Genomic DNA, 19,715 nt, shown 5'->3' on the forward strand with positions numbered 1-19,715 from the left:
TTTTGTCTTGTTGAGGGAGAGGTTGTTGTCCTGGCACCACACTGCCAGGTGTCTGACCTCCTCCCTATTGACTGACTCGTCGTCAGTGACCAGGCCAACCACCGTCATGCTGTCTGCAAACGTAATGACCCAATCAAATCAAATTGTATTTGTCACATGCGCTGAATACAACAGGTGTAGACCTTTCTGTGAAATGCTTAATTACAAGCCCTTAACCAACAATGCAGTTCAAGAAATAGAGTTAAGAAAATATTTTCTAACTAAACTAAAGTAAAAATAAAAAGTAACACAATAAAATACAATACCAAGGCTATATACAGGGGGTACCGGTATTGAGTCAATGTGTGGGGGTACAGGTTAGTCAAGGTAATTTGTACTTGTAGGTAAGGGTAAATTACTATGCATAGATAATAAACAGTGAGTAGCAGCAGCAGCGTTAAAACAAAGGCGGGGGGGCATTTGATTAATTGTTCAGAAGTGTTATGGCTTGGGGGTAGAAGCTGTTAAGGAGCCTTTTGGGCCTAGACTTGGCGCTCCAGTACCGCTTGCCGTGTGGTAGCAGAGAGAACAGTCTATGACTTGGGTGACTGGGGACTTGACAATTTTTGGGCCTTCCTCTGACAGCGCTTAGTATATAGGTGCTGGATAGCAGGAAGCTAGGCCCCATTGATGTACTGGGCCATACGCACTACCCTCTGTAGCGCCTTATGGTTGGATGCCGAGCAGTTGCCACACTAGGCGGTGATGCAACCGGTGAGGATGCTCTCGATGGTGCAGCTGTATACGTTTTTTGAGGATCTGGGGACCGATTTCAAATCTTTTCCGTCTCCTGAGGGGGAAAAGGTGTTGTCGTGCCCTCTTCACGACTGTTGTGGTGTGTTTGGACCATGATTTGGAAGGTAACACTTTACATCATTTGTTGGTGATGTGGACACCAGGGAACTTCAAATTCTTGACCCGCTCCACTACAGCCCCGTCGATGTGAATGGGAGATGTGTTGTTGCCTACCCTTACCACCTGGGGGCGGCCTGTCAGGAAGTCCAGGATCCAGTTGCAGAGAGAGGTGTTTAGTCCCAGGGTCCTTAGCTTAGTGATGAGCTTTGTGGGAACTATGGTGTTGAACACTGAGCTGTAGTCAATGAACAACATTTGCACATAGGTGTTCCTTTTCTCCAGGTGGGAAAGGGCGGTGTGGAGTGCGATTGAGATTGCGTCATCTGTGGATCTGTTGGGGCTGTACGCGAATTGGAGTGGGTCTAGGATTTCCGGGATGATGGTGTTGATGTGAGCCATGACCAGCCTTTCAAAACAATTCATGGCTATCGACGTGAGTGCTACAGGGCAGTAGTCATTTAGGCAGATAACCTTCACATTCTTGGGCACTATGGTGGTCTGCTTCAAACATGTAGGTATTACAGACTCGGTCAGGGAGAGGTTGAAAATGTCAGTGAAGACACTTGCCAGTTGGTCTGTGCATGCTCTGAGTACACGTCATGGTAATCCGTCTGGCCCCCTGGCCTTTCGATGTGAGCAAGACCTGTTTAAGGGTCTTGCTCACATCGGCTATGGACAACGTGATCACACAGTTGTCCAGAACAGCTGGTGCTCTCATGCATGCTTCAGTGTTGCTTGCCTTGAAGCGAGCATAAAAGGCTTTTAGCTAGTCTGGTAGGCTCGTGTCACTGGGCAGCTCGTGGCTGGGTTTCCCTTTGTAGTCCGTAATAGTTTGCAATCTCTGCCACATCCAACAAGCATCAGAGCCGGTGTAGTAGCATTCAATCTTAGTCCTGTATTCACGATTTGCCTGTTTGATGGTTCGTCTGAGGGCAAAGCAGGATTTCTCATAAGCGTCTGGATTAGTGTCCCGCTCCTTGAAAGCAGCAGCTTTAGCCTTTAGCTCATGGGGATGTTGTCTGTAATCCATGGCTTTTGGTTGGGATATGTATGTACTGACACTGTGGGGACGACGTCGTTGATGCACTTATTGAGGAATCCGGTGACTGAGATGGTATACTCCTCAATGCCATTGGATGAATCCCGGAACATATTCCAGTCTGTGCTAGCAAAACAGTCCTGTAGCGTAGCATCTGCATCATCTGACCACTTCTGTATTGAGCAAGTCACTGGTACTTCCTGCTTTAGGTTTTGCTTGTAAGCAGGAATCAGGAGGATAGAATTATGGTCAGATTTGCCAAATGGGGCGAGGCAGAGCTTTGTATACGTCTCTGTGTGTGGAGTAAAGGTGGTCTAGAGTATTTTTTCCTCGGATTGCACATGTGACATAATGGTAGAAATGAGGTAAAACGGATTTAAGATTGCCTACATTAAAGTCCCCGGCCACTAGGAGCGCCACTTCTAGATGAGCATTTTCTTGTTTGCTTATAGCCTTATACAGTTTGTTGAGTGCGTCTTAGTGCCAGCATTGGTTTGTTGTGGTAAATAGATAGCTACGGAAAATATAGATGAAAACTCTCTTGGTAGATAGTGTGGTCTACAGCTTATCATTAGGTACTCTCCCTCAGGCGAGCAATACCTTGAGACTTCTTTAACCACCCCATTTTACCAGACGTATCTGTTCTATCCTGACGATGCATGGAAAACCCAACCCTGTATAAAATCTGTGTCGTGGTCCAGCCACGACTCGGTGAAACATAAGATATTACAGTTTTTAATGTCCCGTTGGTAGGATAGTCTCGAGCGGAGATTATCCCGTTTATTTTCCAGTGACTGCATGTTGGACAACAGAATGGATGGTAGAGGCGGGTTAATCACTCGCCGACAAATTTTCACAAGGCACCCCGATTTCCGCCCCCTGTATTTCCGTCTTTTCTTCACGCGAATGACAGGGATTTGGGCCCGGTATCGGAGAAGCAGTATATCCTTCGCGTCAGACTTATTAAAGAAAAAATCTTCGTCCAGTTCAAGTTAGGAAATCACTGTTCTGATATCCAGAAGCTCTTTTCAGTCATAAGAGACGTTAGCAGCAACATTATGTGCAAAATAAGTTACAAACAACGCGAAAAAACACACAAAATAGCACAGTTGGTTAGAAGCCTGTAAAATGGCAGCCATCCCCTCCGGCGCCATTCCCATGATGATGGTTTTGTAATCGTGCATGGCCATACAGTCTTGGGTGAACAGGGAGTACAGGAGGGGACTAAGCATGCACCTCTGAGGGTTCCCCGTGTTGAGGATCAGTGTGGCAGATGTGTTGTTGCCTACCCTTACCACCTGGGATCATCCTTGTAACATCAGGTGAATGTGTTTTGTACCCTAAAATAAATATTGTAGAATCATCCACATAACTGGACAGTTTTGGTGTTTTGGGAACATATATTTTGTGATGTACCCACAATGATCCCACCAGACTGTTCCCACAACCTAATGAAACAATCTGGGAACCTTTAACGAACAGATTAAATGTGTTGTAGGAATGCTCTCGCAACATCAGGCAAATGTTAAACATTCATCACCATGAATGGACCGTTTTTATGTAACAAGAACATTTGCAACAACCTAACGAATGTTCTGGGAACTTTCACAGAACCAATTTTGGTTTGCTGGGAAAACATTACTGGTACACTGTGTTATTACATTACCTGGAAGCCTAATGAGAACTACTGGGGAATGTTCTGTGATGATTGTTACAGGTGTTGTGCACAAAATATATGAATGTTAGGAGAATATTCCAACGATAATTCATTTAAAATATTATTGAAAAATAAAATATTTTGTTGTCAAAAGGGATGTTATCATCCTACTGTTAGATAAAACCCTAACTAGAACTTAATGGGAATCTTAGCTAATGTTCTGGGAATGTTCCCGGTTTGCTGGGACCCTTCTAGACATTGCCCTTGAGGGCAACCATATATAATTACTGTATGTTTAAAACTATCATGTCGATCTCATGGACTGTCAGTCATTTCATCCGTCTATGAATTTCAGCACGGTTATATTTCCAGATTGTGGCTTTAGGCCTAAACGTACATCTACAGGCCGTCCATCCTCCACCCGGGTTGTAATCAGTGTATATCCGCTGGGGTCGATTTCATCCTTCTCGTCTGTCAGCCTCCTCTCTATTAGTTTACAGTCCATGTAAACGGAGACGATGCTGCTCTGGACCGCCACACCCAGCTTGTGCCACTGGCGGTCAAACAGGGTGTGCAGGTCTCGGCTCTTAAAGGTGTAGTGGAGGCTGTTCTTCAGAAGGCCCCGGGCTGAGAACTCCACTGCTCGTTTAGCACCGTCCAACACTACAGACACCTGAAGGTAGAGCCGGAGGAGATTGTAAGACATTATATCGTCTCATAACAAGTTATAAAGCTTTATACCTGCCGGTAAAGTGTTACCTTCCATTCATTACCATCAGGGTCATACAGGCATCAGTCATGGCATGAAAACGTTGATCAATGAACCAATGGTTAACCAACCGACAGACCGACCTACTGACCACACGGCCAACCGACTTGACTGACCTACCGGCCAACCGACCTACCAGCCAACCAGCCGATGGACCGACCGACCTGCCGGGCGAACTGGCAGAGTGAGTGAGCGATCGACTGATCAGTCAATCAACCAACCAATAAATCAATATAGATCCAAACCCACTTCAATGCTATACATCCAGACATCATGAATATCCTTATAGTGGACACTCTGACCTACCTGGGTACCTCCCGTCTGGTCGAATATCTGCCACAGATACCAGCGGTCTTTCTTTGTGGTTTTCCTCAGCCGGAAGGTGGTCACTAGAGAGTATTCACTGGACAGACCATTGGGGAACACCAATCTGAAAGACAAAATGTACCTTGTTCGAGCTGCATATTGTCAAATTGAATCGCAAAACTATATGAAACTTAACAATGGGCCTAACAGTCAAAACATTGTTTCAGAACTTTCAGTCTTGGTTGGAAGAGCATTAATAGCTAACGTATAATATTTGACCCATAAAATTATCATTTGCTAAATGGACTGTCAAAAATAAATATTCAAAATGAATATGAATAATCATGCTGGATATCTTATAGCTTTCTATGACTGTGTAGTAAGCAAACCAATCAACTTGAATCACTTGACAACGTTCTTCTATAGCCCCCTAGTGCACAATGGCCGCTTACATAAAAAGCTAGAGTTTTATGCCAAACATGATTCATCCAGACAGATTACATTTATTTCAGCATCCCTGTCATTCCAAATCGAATAATAATTTATTCAAACTTCAATTCAATTCCTCTTACTTCACAAACAGGTCTGGACTAGAAAACACAAGACCGTGGCTGACTACAGTATATAGCTTAGAAAGAAAACATTGTTATAAAGAGAAAAATGTAAAAAGGTAAGAAAGAAGAAAAGACAATAGGTTTGTTAACCCAGACGTTCCAGTTCAACTGATACACCGTGTTGGCAGAACATCTCCAGCACATTGTGAAGACTGAATGTAATGGGGATGGTACCACCAAAATAGACCTCATTCATTATAGAAACACTAACACTATTCCTCTTCCATATCTTCACTGATACTTCTCCTATTTCCATCCTGTTGAATAAACACTTTAACCCCTCAAACTGAGCCTGGGACTCACGTTCAGATTAGACTATTGTAATGCATTAACAGCTAAAAGTGAAGCACCAGAAACACAATCATTCAGGTTTAGCTTAAATCACAATGATGCAATGATAAGGCCATTCAAAGACATGAGGAGAGAGAAAGAGAGAGAGAAGGAGGGAGCAACAGAGAGAGCGGGATACAGACAGAGAGAGAGAGATCAAGGAAGGGAGGGAGAGAGAGAGTGGTGGGAAGGAAAGAGAGAGAGGGGGTCTGGGGAGCGAGAGAGAGAGGAGAAGAGAGAGACGGGAAGAATGAGAGAGGGGGAGAGCGATAGAGGTGGGGGGAGATAGAGAGAGAGAGGAGAGAGGAGAGAGAGAGAGGTGACAAAAGAGTAAGAGAGAGACTAAGCTCACTTCAGATAGGCTGAAATGAGTTCTCCTCTTCATAGATCATGTCCTATTCTCCCAGAGCCATACCCCTCCTGCCTTGTGTGTCCCTTGAATTCTCACAGAACATTGACACAGCATATGATTAAAATATATATGCAGCGAGGTTAAAGCCACAGAAAGATCAAATGCTTTCTGAGGGTAGGCGAGAGAAAGAGAGAGACTGGGAAGGTGAATCGTCGCCTTGGGGCAAAAAGAGAACATTTATATTGCAATTCAATGGAGAGAGACGAGCAGGACTATTCATAAAAATAGAGGTTTATTCCCTGAGATTCCACCTAAAGAAATTATTTGGAATTCCTGCATAAAACAGCAGAGATGCCATCTGGGCACATAATTCCACGTCTATTCCACGTTGGTGAAAACAATACTGATTCAACCAATGTGTTCCCAGTGGGATAGTTATGTCTCCAGAATAAGGAGAGAGATACATTAAAGGAATTAGACTAATTCGACCAAGAGAGGGGACTAAAACATGTACTTTTCATTTCCATCGAACCTTTAATATCACAGGTTAGGTCTCACTGAGCTGCAATCTGTTCTACCGGGAAGAGCTGTTCTTCAGGGTACTGTGCCTTGCAAACCTTGGATTTGGTTTGTGAACAGCGTTTGCTTTTCCCCCCAAACACATTTAAAGTCCTCTCCTTTCTGAGTGCCAGTCCAGTGGTGCCTATCTATGAATCCTCTGAGGTCAAAACTAGGACCCTTCGTTTTAACTTCTGGTCTAGAAGTGCTTCATTTGATGAATATTGCTAATTCACCCACAGAAAGATTGTCCGTTAAAAACATTGATTTAAAAAAAAATACTCTCTTACTGCTGTGGGGTTGTGGGGAGAAATAAGATACCACTTTAGTGACAAAACTTTCTGAAAACTATTTTATTTGCCCTCTTCTTTCACTCTTTGACAAAGTGAGTCTGACAGAAATCTAATCATGGATGCCAAAATGACATCGTCAGCTCGTGTTCAAGAAACACAAACAAGAAGCACAACCAGATGAAGCTCGGAAGGGATATGTTACCTAGGTGATGCAGAGACTATGAATATGTTACCTCGGTGATGCATAGACTATGAATATGCAAACAATCAAAGAAAGTGTGAATGCAAGCACTTTCTTTCAGACTCTAAAGTGTGTGGGTGGAATAGAGAGAGAGAACAAAGAATAGAAAGAGAGAACAGAGAGAGCGAGAGAATAACCCCAGTTGGAAACAATGAATTTGCAATTTCACTGACGTGTTCATTGGTATCATGAGACAGAATATTGAGAGAGATAAAAAGAAAGTTAAAAAGAAAGATAGAAATTGTACTTACATTACAGGGTAGAATTCAGTAACACACTGAGACTTACATTACAGGGTAGAATACAGTAACACACTGAGACTTACATTACAGGGTAGAATACAGTAACACACTGAGACTTACATTACAGGATAAAATACAGTAACACACTGAGACTTACATTATAGGATAGAATACAGTAACACACTGATACTTACATTATAGGATAGAATACAGTAACACACTGAGACTTACATTATAGGATAGAATACAGTAACACACTGATACTTACATTATAGGATAGAATACAGTAACACACTGAGACTTACATTACAGGGTAGAATACAGTAACACACTGAGACTTACATTATAGGATAGAATACAGTAACACACTGAGACTTACATTATAGGGTAGAATACAGTAACACACTGAGACTTACATTACATGGTAGAATACAGTAACACACTGAGACTGACATTACAGGATAAAATACAGTAACACATTGAGACTTATATTACAGGGTAGATTACAGTAACACAATGAGACGTATATTACAGGGTAGAATACAGTAAAACATTGAGACTTATATTACAGGGTAGAATACAGTAACACACTGAGACTTACATTACAGGGTAGAATACAGTAACACATTGAGACTTACATTAGAGGGTAGAATACAGTAACACATTGAGACTTATATTACAGGGTAGAGTACAGTAACACACATACTCATATTACAGGATATAATACAATAACATTCTGAGACTTACATTACAGGATAGAGTACAGTAATACACATACTTACATTACAGGGTAGAATACAGTAACACATTGAGACGTACATTACAGGATAGAGTACAGTAACACACATCCTTACATTACAGGGTAGAATACAGTAACACACTGAGACTTACATTACAGGGTAGAATACAGTAACACACTGAGACTTACATTACAGGATAGAGTACAGTAACACACATACTTACATTACAGGGTAGAATACAGTAACACACTGAGACTTACATTACAGGGTAGAATACAGTAACATTCTGAGACTTACATTACAGGATAGAGTACAGTAACACACATACTTACATTACAGGGTAGAATACAGTAACACACTGAGACTTACATTACAGGGTAGAATACAGTAACACACTGAGACGTATATTACAGGGTAGAATACAGTAACACACTGAGACTTATATTACAGGGTAGAATACAGTAACACACTGAGACTTACATTATAGGATAGAATACAGTAACACACTGAGACTTATATTATAGGATAGAATACAATAACACACATACTTATATTACAGGATAGAATACAGTAACATTCTGAGACTTACATTACAGGCTTGAGTACAGTAACATAAATACTTATATTATAGGATAGAATACAGTAACACACATACTTATATTACAGGATAGAATACAGTAACATTCTGAGACTTACATTACAGGCTTGAGTACAGTAGCACACACACTTATATTATAGGATAGAATACAGTAACACACTGATACTTACATTATAGGATAGAATACAGTAACACACTGAGACTTACATTACAGGGTAGAATACAGTAACACACTGAGACTTACATTATAGGATAGAATACAGTAACACACTGAGACTTACATTATAGGGTAGAATACAGTAACACACTGAGACTTACATTACATGGTAGAATACAGTAACACACTGAGACTGACATTACAGGATAAAATACAGTAACACTTTGAGACTTATATTACAGGGTAGATTACAGTAACACAATGAGACGTATATTACAGGGTAGAATACAGTAAAACATTGAGACTTATATTACAGGGTAGAATACAGTAACACACTGAGACTTACATTACAGGGTAGAATACAGTAACACATTGAGACTTACATTAGAGGGTAGAATACAGTAACACATTGAGACTTATATTACAGGGTAGAGTACAGTAACACACATACTCATATTACAGGATATAATACAATAACATTCTGAGACTTACATTACAGGATAGAGTACAGTAATACACATACTTACATTACAGGGTAGAATACAGTAACACATTGAGACGTACATTACAGGATAGAGTACAGTAACACACATCCTTACATTACAGGGTAGAATACAGTAACACACTGAGACTTACATTACAGGGTAGAATACAGTAACACACTGAGACTTACATTACAGGATAGAGTACAGTAACACACATACTTACATTACAGGGTAGAATACAGTAACACACTGAGACTTACATTACAGGGTAGAATACAGTAACATTCTGAGACTTACATTACAGGATAGAGTACAGTAACACACATACTTACATTACAGGGTAGAATACAGTAACACACTGAGACTTACATTACAGGGTAGAATACAGTAACACACTGAGACGTATATTACAGGGTAGAATACAGTAACACACTGAGACTTATATTACAGGGTAGAATACAGTAACACACTGAGACTTACATTATAGGATAGAATACAGTAACACACTGAGACTTATATTATAGGATAGAATACAATAACACACATACTTATATTACAGGATAGAATACAGTAACATTCTGAGACTTACATTACAGGCTTGAGTACAGTAACATAAATACTTATATTATAGGATAGAATACAGTAACACACATACTTATATTACAGGATAGAATACAGTAACATTCTGAGACTTACATTACAGGCTTGAGTACAGTAGCACACACACTTATATTATAGGATAGAATACAGTAACATTCTGAGACTTACATTACAGGCTGGAATACAGCAACACACATACTTATATTATAGGATAGAATACAGTAACATTCTGAGACTTACATTACAGGCTAGAATACAGTAACACACATACTTATATTATAGGATAGAATACAGTAACATTCTGAGACTTACATTACAGGCTAGAATACAGTAACACACAGATATAGAAATGCAACACCTCCAAACACACTCATGAATAGACAACAACACAACCATCCAGCAGCAACATCCATAACTGACATAGCACCAACATACAAAATAGTGTGTGCACCACAGACAGACAGCACCACAGACAGACAGCACCACAGACCGACAGCACCACAGACAGAGAGCACCACAGACAGACAGCCCCACAGACAGACAGCACCACAGACAGACAGCACCACAGACAGACAGCAGCCCAGACAGACAGCACCACAGACAGAGAGCACCACAGACAGACAGCCCCACAGACAGACAGCAGCCCAGACAGACAGCACCACAGACAGAGAGCACCACAGGCAGACAGACAGCACCACAGACAGACAGCACCACAGACAGACAGCACCACAGACAGACAACACCACAGACAGACAGCACCACAGGCAGACAGACAGCACCACAGACAGACAGCACCACAGACAGACAGCACCACAGACAGCCAGCACCACAGGCAGACAGACAGCACCACAGACAGACAGCACCACAGACAGAGAGCACCACAGCCAGACAGCACCACAGACAGACAGCACCACAGACAGAGAGCACCACAGCCAGACAGCACCACAGACAGACAGCACCACAGACAGACAGCACCACAGGCAGACAGACAGCACAACATGTTTTTATTTTATTTCACCATTATTTAACCAGGTAGGCAAGTTGAGAACAAGTTCTCATTTACAATTGCGACCTGGCCAAGATAAAGCAAAGCAGTTTGACACATACAACAACACAGAGTTACACATGGAGTAAAACAAACATACAATCAATAATACAGTAGAAAAATAAGTCTATATACAATGTGAGCAAATGAGGTGAGATAAGGGAGGTAAAGGCAAAAAAAGGCCATGGTGGCGAAGTAAATACAATATTGCAAGTAAAACACTGGAATGGTAGATTTGCAGTGGAAGAATGTGCAAAGTAGAAATAGAAATAATGGGGTACAAAGGAGCAAAATAAATAAATACAGTAGGGGAAGAGGTAGTTGTTTGGGCTAAATTATAGATGGGCTAACATACAGGCAGACAGACAGCACAACATACAGGCAGACAGACAGACAGCACCACAGACAGACAGACAGCACAACATACAGGCAGACAGAGAGCATCACAGGCACCACCACAGACATACAGACAGACAGACAGCACCACAGACAGACATACAGCATCACAGACACCACAGCATCACAGCATCACAGTCTGTCTGTCTGTCTGTCTGTCTGTCTGTCTGTCTGTCTGTCTGTCTGTCTGTCTGTCTGTCTGTCTGTCTGTCTGTCTGTCTGTCTGTCTGTCTGTCTGTCTGTCTGTCTGTCTGTCTGTCTGTCTGTCTCTTTCCTCCTCTTCCCCTCCCCTCCCTCTCTCACTCTCCCCTTCTCTCTCTGTTTCTCTGCCTTCCTTCACTATGATCTCCATCCAACAGGTTCAGGCACAGCAGGCCAGCCCAGGCCATAGAGGAGGAAGAGGATATACAGGGACTGGCTGGAGAAACATGTTGCCTCAGTGATTCCTCTCACTGACCAGAGAGGACAGGACAGTGTGTGTGAGTGTGTGTGTTTACAGTTGTGTACTGCACTGTAAAACACAAAGAATATCCTGTGTCTTGTCTTCCCCAGGAGGATGACAGGTCAGGTTGTTCTTTAGCAAAGCCAAAACCATACGGATGGAACAATGGATATTGTGAAAAGCACTGGTCTTCCTAAACCAGCTGGGGAAACCGTCCCACTGCTGCCACTAAATGTGTGGTGTATCGTCCATCCATCTCATATACATCTCGTTGTTACACACTTTAATTTGATAAGATCCTTTATAATGTGCATACTGCTTATCATTCCAGTTCTACAGATGATTCCAAATGAGTCTCTGCAGTAAAAACCAAACAGGTATGTCAGTTACATTTGAGTCATTTAGCAGACACTCTTAACCAGAGAGACTTACAGTAGCAAGTGCATACATTTTCATCCATACTGGTCACCCGTGGGATTCTAAAACCCAACCCTGGCATTGCAAGCACCACGCTCTACCAACTGAGCCACACAGGACTGTCACGTAGCAGAGCAAGTAGAAGTGAAGAAGAGTATAGAGTATATATACCACGGTAGAATCATATACCTGTATATACACCACGGTAGCATCATATACCTGTATATATACCACAGTAGAATCATATACCTGTATATAAACCACGGTAGAATCATATACCTGTATATATACCACGGTAGAATCATATACCTGTATATATACCACGGTAGAATCATATACCTGTATATATACCACGGTAGATTCATATACCTGTATATATACCACGGTAGAATAGTATACCTGTATATATACCACGGTAGCATCATATACCTGTATATATATACCAAGGTAGAATCATATACCTGTATATACACCACGGTAGCATCATATACCTGTATATATACCACGGTAGAATAGTATACCTGTATATACACCACGGTAGAATCATATACCTGTATATACACCACGGTAGCATGATATACCTGTATATACACCACGGTAGCATCATATACCTGTATATACACCACGGTAGAATCATATACCTGTATATATACCACGGTAGCAACATATACCTGTATATATACCACGGTAGCATCATATACCTGTATATACACCACGGTAGCACCATATACCTGTATATATACCACGGTAGCATCATATACCTGTATATATATACCAAGGTAGAATCATATACCTGTATATACACCACGGTAGCATCATATACCTGTATATATACCACGGTAGAATAGTATACCTGTATATACACCACGGTAGAATCATATACCTGTATATACACCACGGTAGCATGATATACCTGTATATACACCACGGTAGCATCATATACCTGTATATACACCACGGTAGAATCATATACCTGTATATATACCACGGTAGCATCATATACCTGTATATACACCACGGTAGCATCATATACCTGTACATATACCACGGTAGCATCATATACCTGTATATATACCACGGTAGCATCATATACCTGTATATACACCACGGTAGCATCATATACCTGTATATACACCACGGTAGCATCATATACCTGTATATACACCACGGTAGCAACATATACCTGTATATATACCACGGTAGCATCATATACCTGTATATACACCACGGTAGCACCATATACCTGTATATATACCACGGTAGCATCATACACCTGTATATATACCACGGTAGCATCATATACCTGTATATACACCACGGTAGAATCATATACCTGTATATATACCACGGTAGCATCATATACCTGTATATACACCACGGTAGAATCATATACCTGTATATACACCACGGTAGCATCATATACCTGTATATATACCAAGGTAGCACCATATACCTGTATATATACCACGGTAGCAACATATACCTGTATATATACCACGGTAGCATCATATACCTGTATATACACCACGGTAGCACCATATACCTGTATATATACCACGGTAGCATCATACACCTGTATATATACCACGGTAGCATCATATACCTGTATATATACCACGGTAGCATCATATACCTGTATATATACCACGGTAGCATCATATACCTGTATATATATACCAAGGTAGCATCATATACCTGTATATACACCACGGTAGCATCATATACCTGTATATATACCACGGTAGAATAGTATACCTGTATATACACCACGGTAGCATCATATACCTGTATATACACCACTGTAGCATGATATACCTGTATATACACCACGGTAGAATCATATACCTGTATATATACCACGGTAGCATCATATACCTGTATATACACCACGGTAGCATCATATACCTGTACATATACCACGGTAGCATCATATACCTGTATATATACCACGGTAGCATCATATACCTGTATATACACCACGGTAGCATCATATACCTGTATATACACCACGGTAGAATCATATACCTGTATATATACCACGGTAGCATCATATACCTGTATATACACCACGGTAGCATCATATACCTGTATATACACCACGGTAGCATCATATACCTGTATATATACCACGGTAGCATCATATACCTGTATATACACCACGGTAGAATCATATACCTGTATATACACCACGGTAGCATCATATACCTGTATATATACCACGGTAGCATCATATACCTGTATATATACCACGGTAGCACCATATACCTGTATATATACCACGGTAGCAACATATACCTGTATATATACCACGGTAGCATCATATACCTGTATATATACCACGGTAGCATCATATACCTGTATATACACCACGGTAGCACCATATACCTGTATATATACCACGGTAGCATCATACACCTGTATATATACCACGGTAGCACCATATACCTGTATATATACCACGGTAGCAACATATACCTGTATATATACCACGGTAGCACCATATACCTGTATATATACCACGGTAGCACCATATACCTGTATATATACCATGGTAGCACCATATACCTGTATATATACCACGGTAGCATCATATACCTGTATATATACCACGGTAGCATCATACACCTGTATATATACCACGGTAGCACCATATACCTGTATATATACCACGGTAGCAACATATACCTGTATATATACCACGGTAGCACCATATACCTGTATATATACCACGGTAGCACCATATACCTGTATATATACCATGGTAGCACCATATACCTGTATATATACCACGGTAGCATCATATACCTGTATATATACCACGGTAGCATCATATACCTGTATAGGGCTATCTTTACCCTTGAGTAAAAAAATTGTCCTCCCTCAAATCAGAATGTATATCAATATTCTGTACAAATTATTCTACACGTCTCGCAGTAGCAGATTCCATCTCGGTTTACCCTTGTTAGCCAAAGCAAAAGGAATTATCTGTGTAGGCTGGATCAGGGTTCACCCCATGTAATTTCTTTCTCCCTACCTCTTTCCCTCTCCCTCCCTCTCTTTTTTCTTCCTCTCTCCCTCCCTCTCTCTCTTTCTTCATCTCTCTTTCTGCTATCTCTCTCTGGTATCTCTCTCTCTCTTTCTGGTCTCTCTCTCTCTTTCTGGTCTCTCTCTCTCTTTCTGGTCTCCCTCTCTCTGGTCTCTCTCTCTGGTCTCTCTCTCTCTCTTTATGGTCTCCCTCTTTCTGGTCTCTCTCTTTCGGGTCTCTCTCTCTCTATCTCTCGCTCTCTGGTCTCTCTCACTCTCTCTTTCTGGTCTCTCTCTCTCTCTCTCTCTGGTATCTCTTTCTGTCTCTCTCTGGTCTCTCTCTCTCTCTCTTTCTGCTATCTCTCTCTGGTCTCTCTCTCTCTTTCTGGTCTCTCTCTCCCTCGATGACACGATATGTCATCCTGCATTGAGCAGGGGTGAAAACACAGTTTATTCCACATATCAGCTGAACAGGAGGCAGCAAACCTACACCCTGAGAAAATATTTGTTTGCTGCAACGGAAATCCGATATCATCCTGGCTTGTTTTCAAATCTCAGGCCAGTCCAGGCGGTCTATGCCATGTGGAGGACTGATTTATGTGAGTGAGTTTGTCCATTTAATAGGTGGATAAACTCTCTAAACAACTCTGTGAATGTTGTGCAGTATGTCTCTCCTTCAGAGTCTACAGAGATCCATTGGAACAAGCTGGGCAAACAGAACCAAATCAGGTGGTTCGTTTGATGTATATTCTCTCATGATAGACTATAAACACGGGCACGTCCATGACCACACCTCTGGTTCTCACATAATACAAACCACCAACATTTATTTATCTTTGATTTACAGTAGCTCAGGTAAAGCACAATGCATCCATTAGTATAACCACTAGTACACTTAATATAGTAAAAGTCCATTAGTACATTCATGTAAGCCTACTCTTGTGTCTCTATAGTATATCTCCTAAAGCCAGAGCCTGTTCCAATAAAGTGTTCAGTCACACAGCCTCTACTCTGACTGGCAATTCCAATTATCTCAAGTAAAGAACACTACGCAGCCATTAGCTTGATCATTAGTACACAACCTACAGATGTTGGATCTTAATTTGATCACCCTGTTGCAGGAGAACTAGAACGTGTAGTGTATTTGATATTTTAAAAGGATTCTGAAGTTTGAAATTTCCACTTTGAAATTTCAGACTTGATTTTATATCACAAAAATGTATCAACCCCTAAAAAAACATCCCTTCATTATAATCCACAATATAATGATTCAGATGTTCTTGTTGCTGCAGGATTCTTCTCCTGCTGTAGCAAACTGGCTCAAATGAAGATCCTACACCTGTGCTGTACTGTATGCCTTTAAGCCAGAGCTTAATGGAAACCGCTCCAACAGAGCACAGCCACATGGCCTGAGGGATCAGGACTTCAGTCAATTCCAAAACAAAGCAACATGATCACACACTGACTGACAGACTCGTACAGTAACTGGTGTCCAAATAGACCTGGCCAGACTACCCTCTAGTCACACCCAAGATGTCCCAGCAGGCCCAACTCAACTCACTCTGTGTGTCTCCCTCCTCCAGCTATCAGTGAGCAGGTAGTTTCAATGAAAGGAGAGGGAACAGAGGAAACACACAGACTTGCCGATCAGCGACTAGAGAGATAACGCCCATTTCGTGGATACTAGCAATGCTTTGGCGGACAACAAAACTGCTGTCATGCATACTGTTTGAAGGATACACCCATAAGGGGAGATCTGAATGACTCGATCGGTGATTATCTCAACAAGTGCGAGGCCAGTGTAATGAAACTACCCCCCAGTCACACCCAAGTGTCCCCCTGGCCCAGCCTGGCACTACTCACTCTGTTGGCTTGATGAGGGGGCTGCTCCCCAGCCGGAATGATGGCCGCTCCTCTGTCACTGCCCCCTTTCTCAGGAGAAACTTTTCTGTCAGATCAAAACCTGAAAAAAAAGAGACAACAGGATGAGAAGGGCTGGTTTAAACTCAAGAAGTCTGCTTCACTGACATAGATGTATCGTAGTCCTGACCTGGAATAAAAAGGCTTTCTCTGGAGATGATCTGTGCTCAGCATACTGGTACTAGGTATTACAAGGTGTTGTTTTAAACTCCAGTACGGTAATACAACAATATGGATGGAGTCAGGACTTTCTAGATTTACATCAAACTACTGTCCAGTTTGATCCATTTCTATAGTACAATGTAGTTAATTTATGCATAATTACTTCAAAGACAATAGATTTGACCATCAGTGCTCCCTCAAACAAATTGGTGCATGGCACCTCTGTTAGCGCAGGCTCAATTACAGAGTATTTCTGTTCTGTGTTACATAACCTGTGAACATATTCATGTTTTTCACGACACGTCTGAGACAAGAACGTTATTACCCCCCTGGATCAGAGCCAAACAGAGTGAGTGCGTCCTAAATGGCACCATATTCCCAATATAGTGCACTACTTTTGACCAGAGCCCTATGAGCCCTGTTCAAAATTAGTGTACATATTGGGAATAGGGTGCCATTTGGTATGTAACCATTGAGAGAGAGATGGATTTATTTCAATTGAGGGAGGTGTACACCATAACACTGTAATTCTTACCGGTGAATTCTGGCTGTGGACCATTTAAACTGTAGGAAAACCGGTCCTTGTCTACTTTCAATGGAGGACATCTAGAGTTGTCTAGAAAACAGGAATCATATCATCAGCCATACAAGGTTCATATTCATTGAAGTAAAAATTAAGATGCAGACAGCAAACAAGTGCAGAAAACCTTCTCAACACTTCAGTCATCAAAGACTAAAACTTTGAGATCTGAGGTCCGACAGCGAGATTGATGATTTGGCACATAACCATTGGTTGATGTGCACAGCAGGACTGCAATATAGTTAGCCTGTGACGTGACCAGTGTCTTTCCATGTGGATGGGCACTTCAGTCACTCACCACATCAGTGAGAATGTCTTGTTAGCCACCACTATCCACCCATTCACTAGGATTCACCTTGCATCCCAAATGGTACCCTATTCCTTATATAGTGCACTACTTTTGACCAGTGCCCTATGGGGAACAGGGTGCCATTTGGGCCGCAGACTCACACAGCCCAGACAGGGATGTAGAAGTGTTGTTAATTAGAGGTGGTGAAAGAGGCCTAACTCTAACTTTTTCTATGTAGTCATGTTTTCTCTTGGAGACTGGGGCGCGGCTACAGGGTCGTGTAGCAAAACGTTTCACAACGTCGTGCAATGGAAAACACTAACGGGTGTTTCTTATTAGACAAGTTCAAATAATACCACTTCCCAGTTTGTCTTTTTGTGACGGTTTTCTTCAGTTTCGTGCCAACTGAACATGACCCTATACTGTAACTAAAACTGAACATGACCCTATACTGTAACTAAAACTGAACATGACCCTATACTGTAACTAAAACTGCAAACAAATGACTTGCCATGTTCCTGTCTGCAAAATCTGGCCATGATCATCTACTGTGACAACACCAATGTTAGCCCAACGTTATTGGAAGGGCATGCTAGTACTACTCAAAAGTCAACTAAAACGGGTAGCAATAACCTGTAATGCAGTTATCTTTTAGCTATATGTATTTCAAGGGATGTAAACAATAGCATACTGCCTGTTTCAGACGATATCTTGAGCACAACCACATAGCCTAGCCTAGTGCGTGCTATGAAATATAAATTCCAAAAATGTGTGTACCACATAGCTCCCAAAATGTCTTCCCACTGTAAACTAAGCCTAAGGAGAGTGTCTGTGAGATCAAAGTCATCTTGGTGTTGGTGACAGTGTCCTTACATGCCACAGGAGGTTGGTGGCTCATTGGTAGCCTAGCGGTTAGAGTGTTGGGCCAGTAACTGAAAGTCACTATTTCAAATACCCAAGCCGACAAGGGGAAAAATATGCCGATATACCCTTGAGCAAGGCACTGATCCCTAATTTGCTCCAAGGGCGCCATAATACTATGACTGACCCTGTAAAACAACACATTTCACTGGACCTATCTGGTGTATCTGACAATAAAACATATTTTGTTGTTATGGAATGGTGTCTAACTCATCAATCACAGGGTTTCCATGGTTTCCATGTGTTTGATACCATTCCATTCACTCCATTCCAGCCATTATTATGAGCTGTCCTCCCCTCAGCAGCCTCCTGTGTTAGATACATACCTATTCTTTCGTTCACTGCCATTCCAACAGTGCAAGGAATGGTATGTACGATCCAGAGGAAAGCTGCCCATTTTAGCAAGCAACTCATGTCTTCTCTGATGCAAGAGAAAATAGTTCTTCAAAACCTAAAATAAAATACAAGTTAGTTATTCAAATAGTAGGCCTACATCTTACAGTAAAATATGAATGCATTACATACATTTGTTTTGAAATTAATTAAATTAATCAAGTCTGTGAAGTATTAGTAATCTATTACACAGAAAACTGTAAAATGAGATGCGCCTTTTCTACCCCATAACGAAAAGTGTGTACTGAAAA

At 41.5% G+C, this 19,715-nt stretch overlaps 1 protein-coding gene across 1 annotated transcript in view; it reads right to left on the reverse strand.

Moving 5' to 3' along the window:
• Positions 1-19,485, reverse strand: part of LOC120017846 (collagen alpha-1(XIX) chain-like) — a 29,329-nt gene extending 9,844 nt beyond the window's left edge. The window contains exons 1-5 of the mRNA XM_038960811.1: positions 19,398-19,485; positions 17,817-17,897; positions 17,063-17,162; positions 4,666-4,789; positions 3,988-4,263 (exon numbers count right to left, since the gene is read on the reverse strand). Of these exons, the coding sequence (XP_038816739.1) occupies positions 3,988-4,263; positions 4,666-4,789; positions 17,063-17,162; positions 17,817-17,897; positions 19,398-19,485 (669 nt within the window). The remainder of the gene's footprint in view (positions 1-3,987; positions 4,264-4,665; positions 4,790-17,062; positions 17,163-17,816; positions 17,898-19,397) is intronic.
• Between the last annotated feature and the right edge of the window lie 230 nt (positions 19,486-19,715).

The sequence above is a fragment of the Salvelinus namaycush genome, chromosome 22, assembly GCF_016432855.1.
Source record: "Salvelinus namaycush isolate Seneca chromosome 22, SaNama_1.0, whole genome shotgun sequence".
NCBI classification, from domain to species: Eukaryota; Metazoa; Chordata; class Actinopteri; order Salmoniformes; family Salmonidae; genus Salvelinus; species Salvelinus namaycush.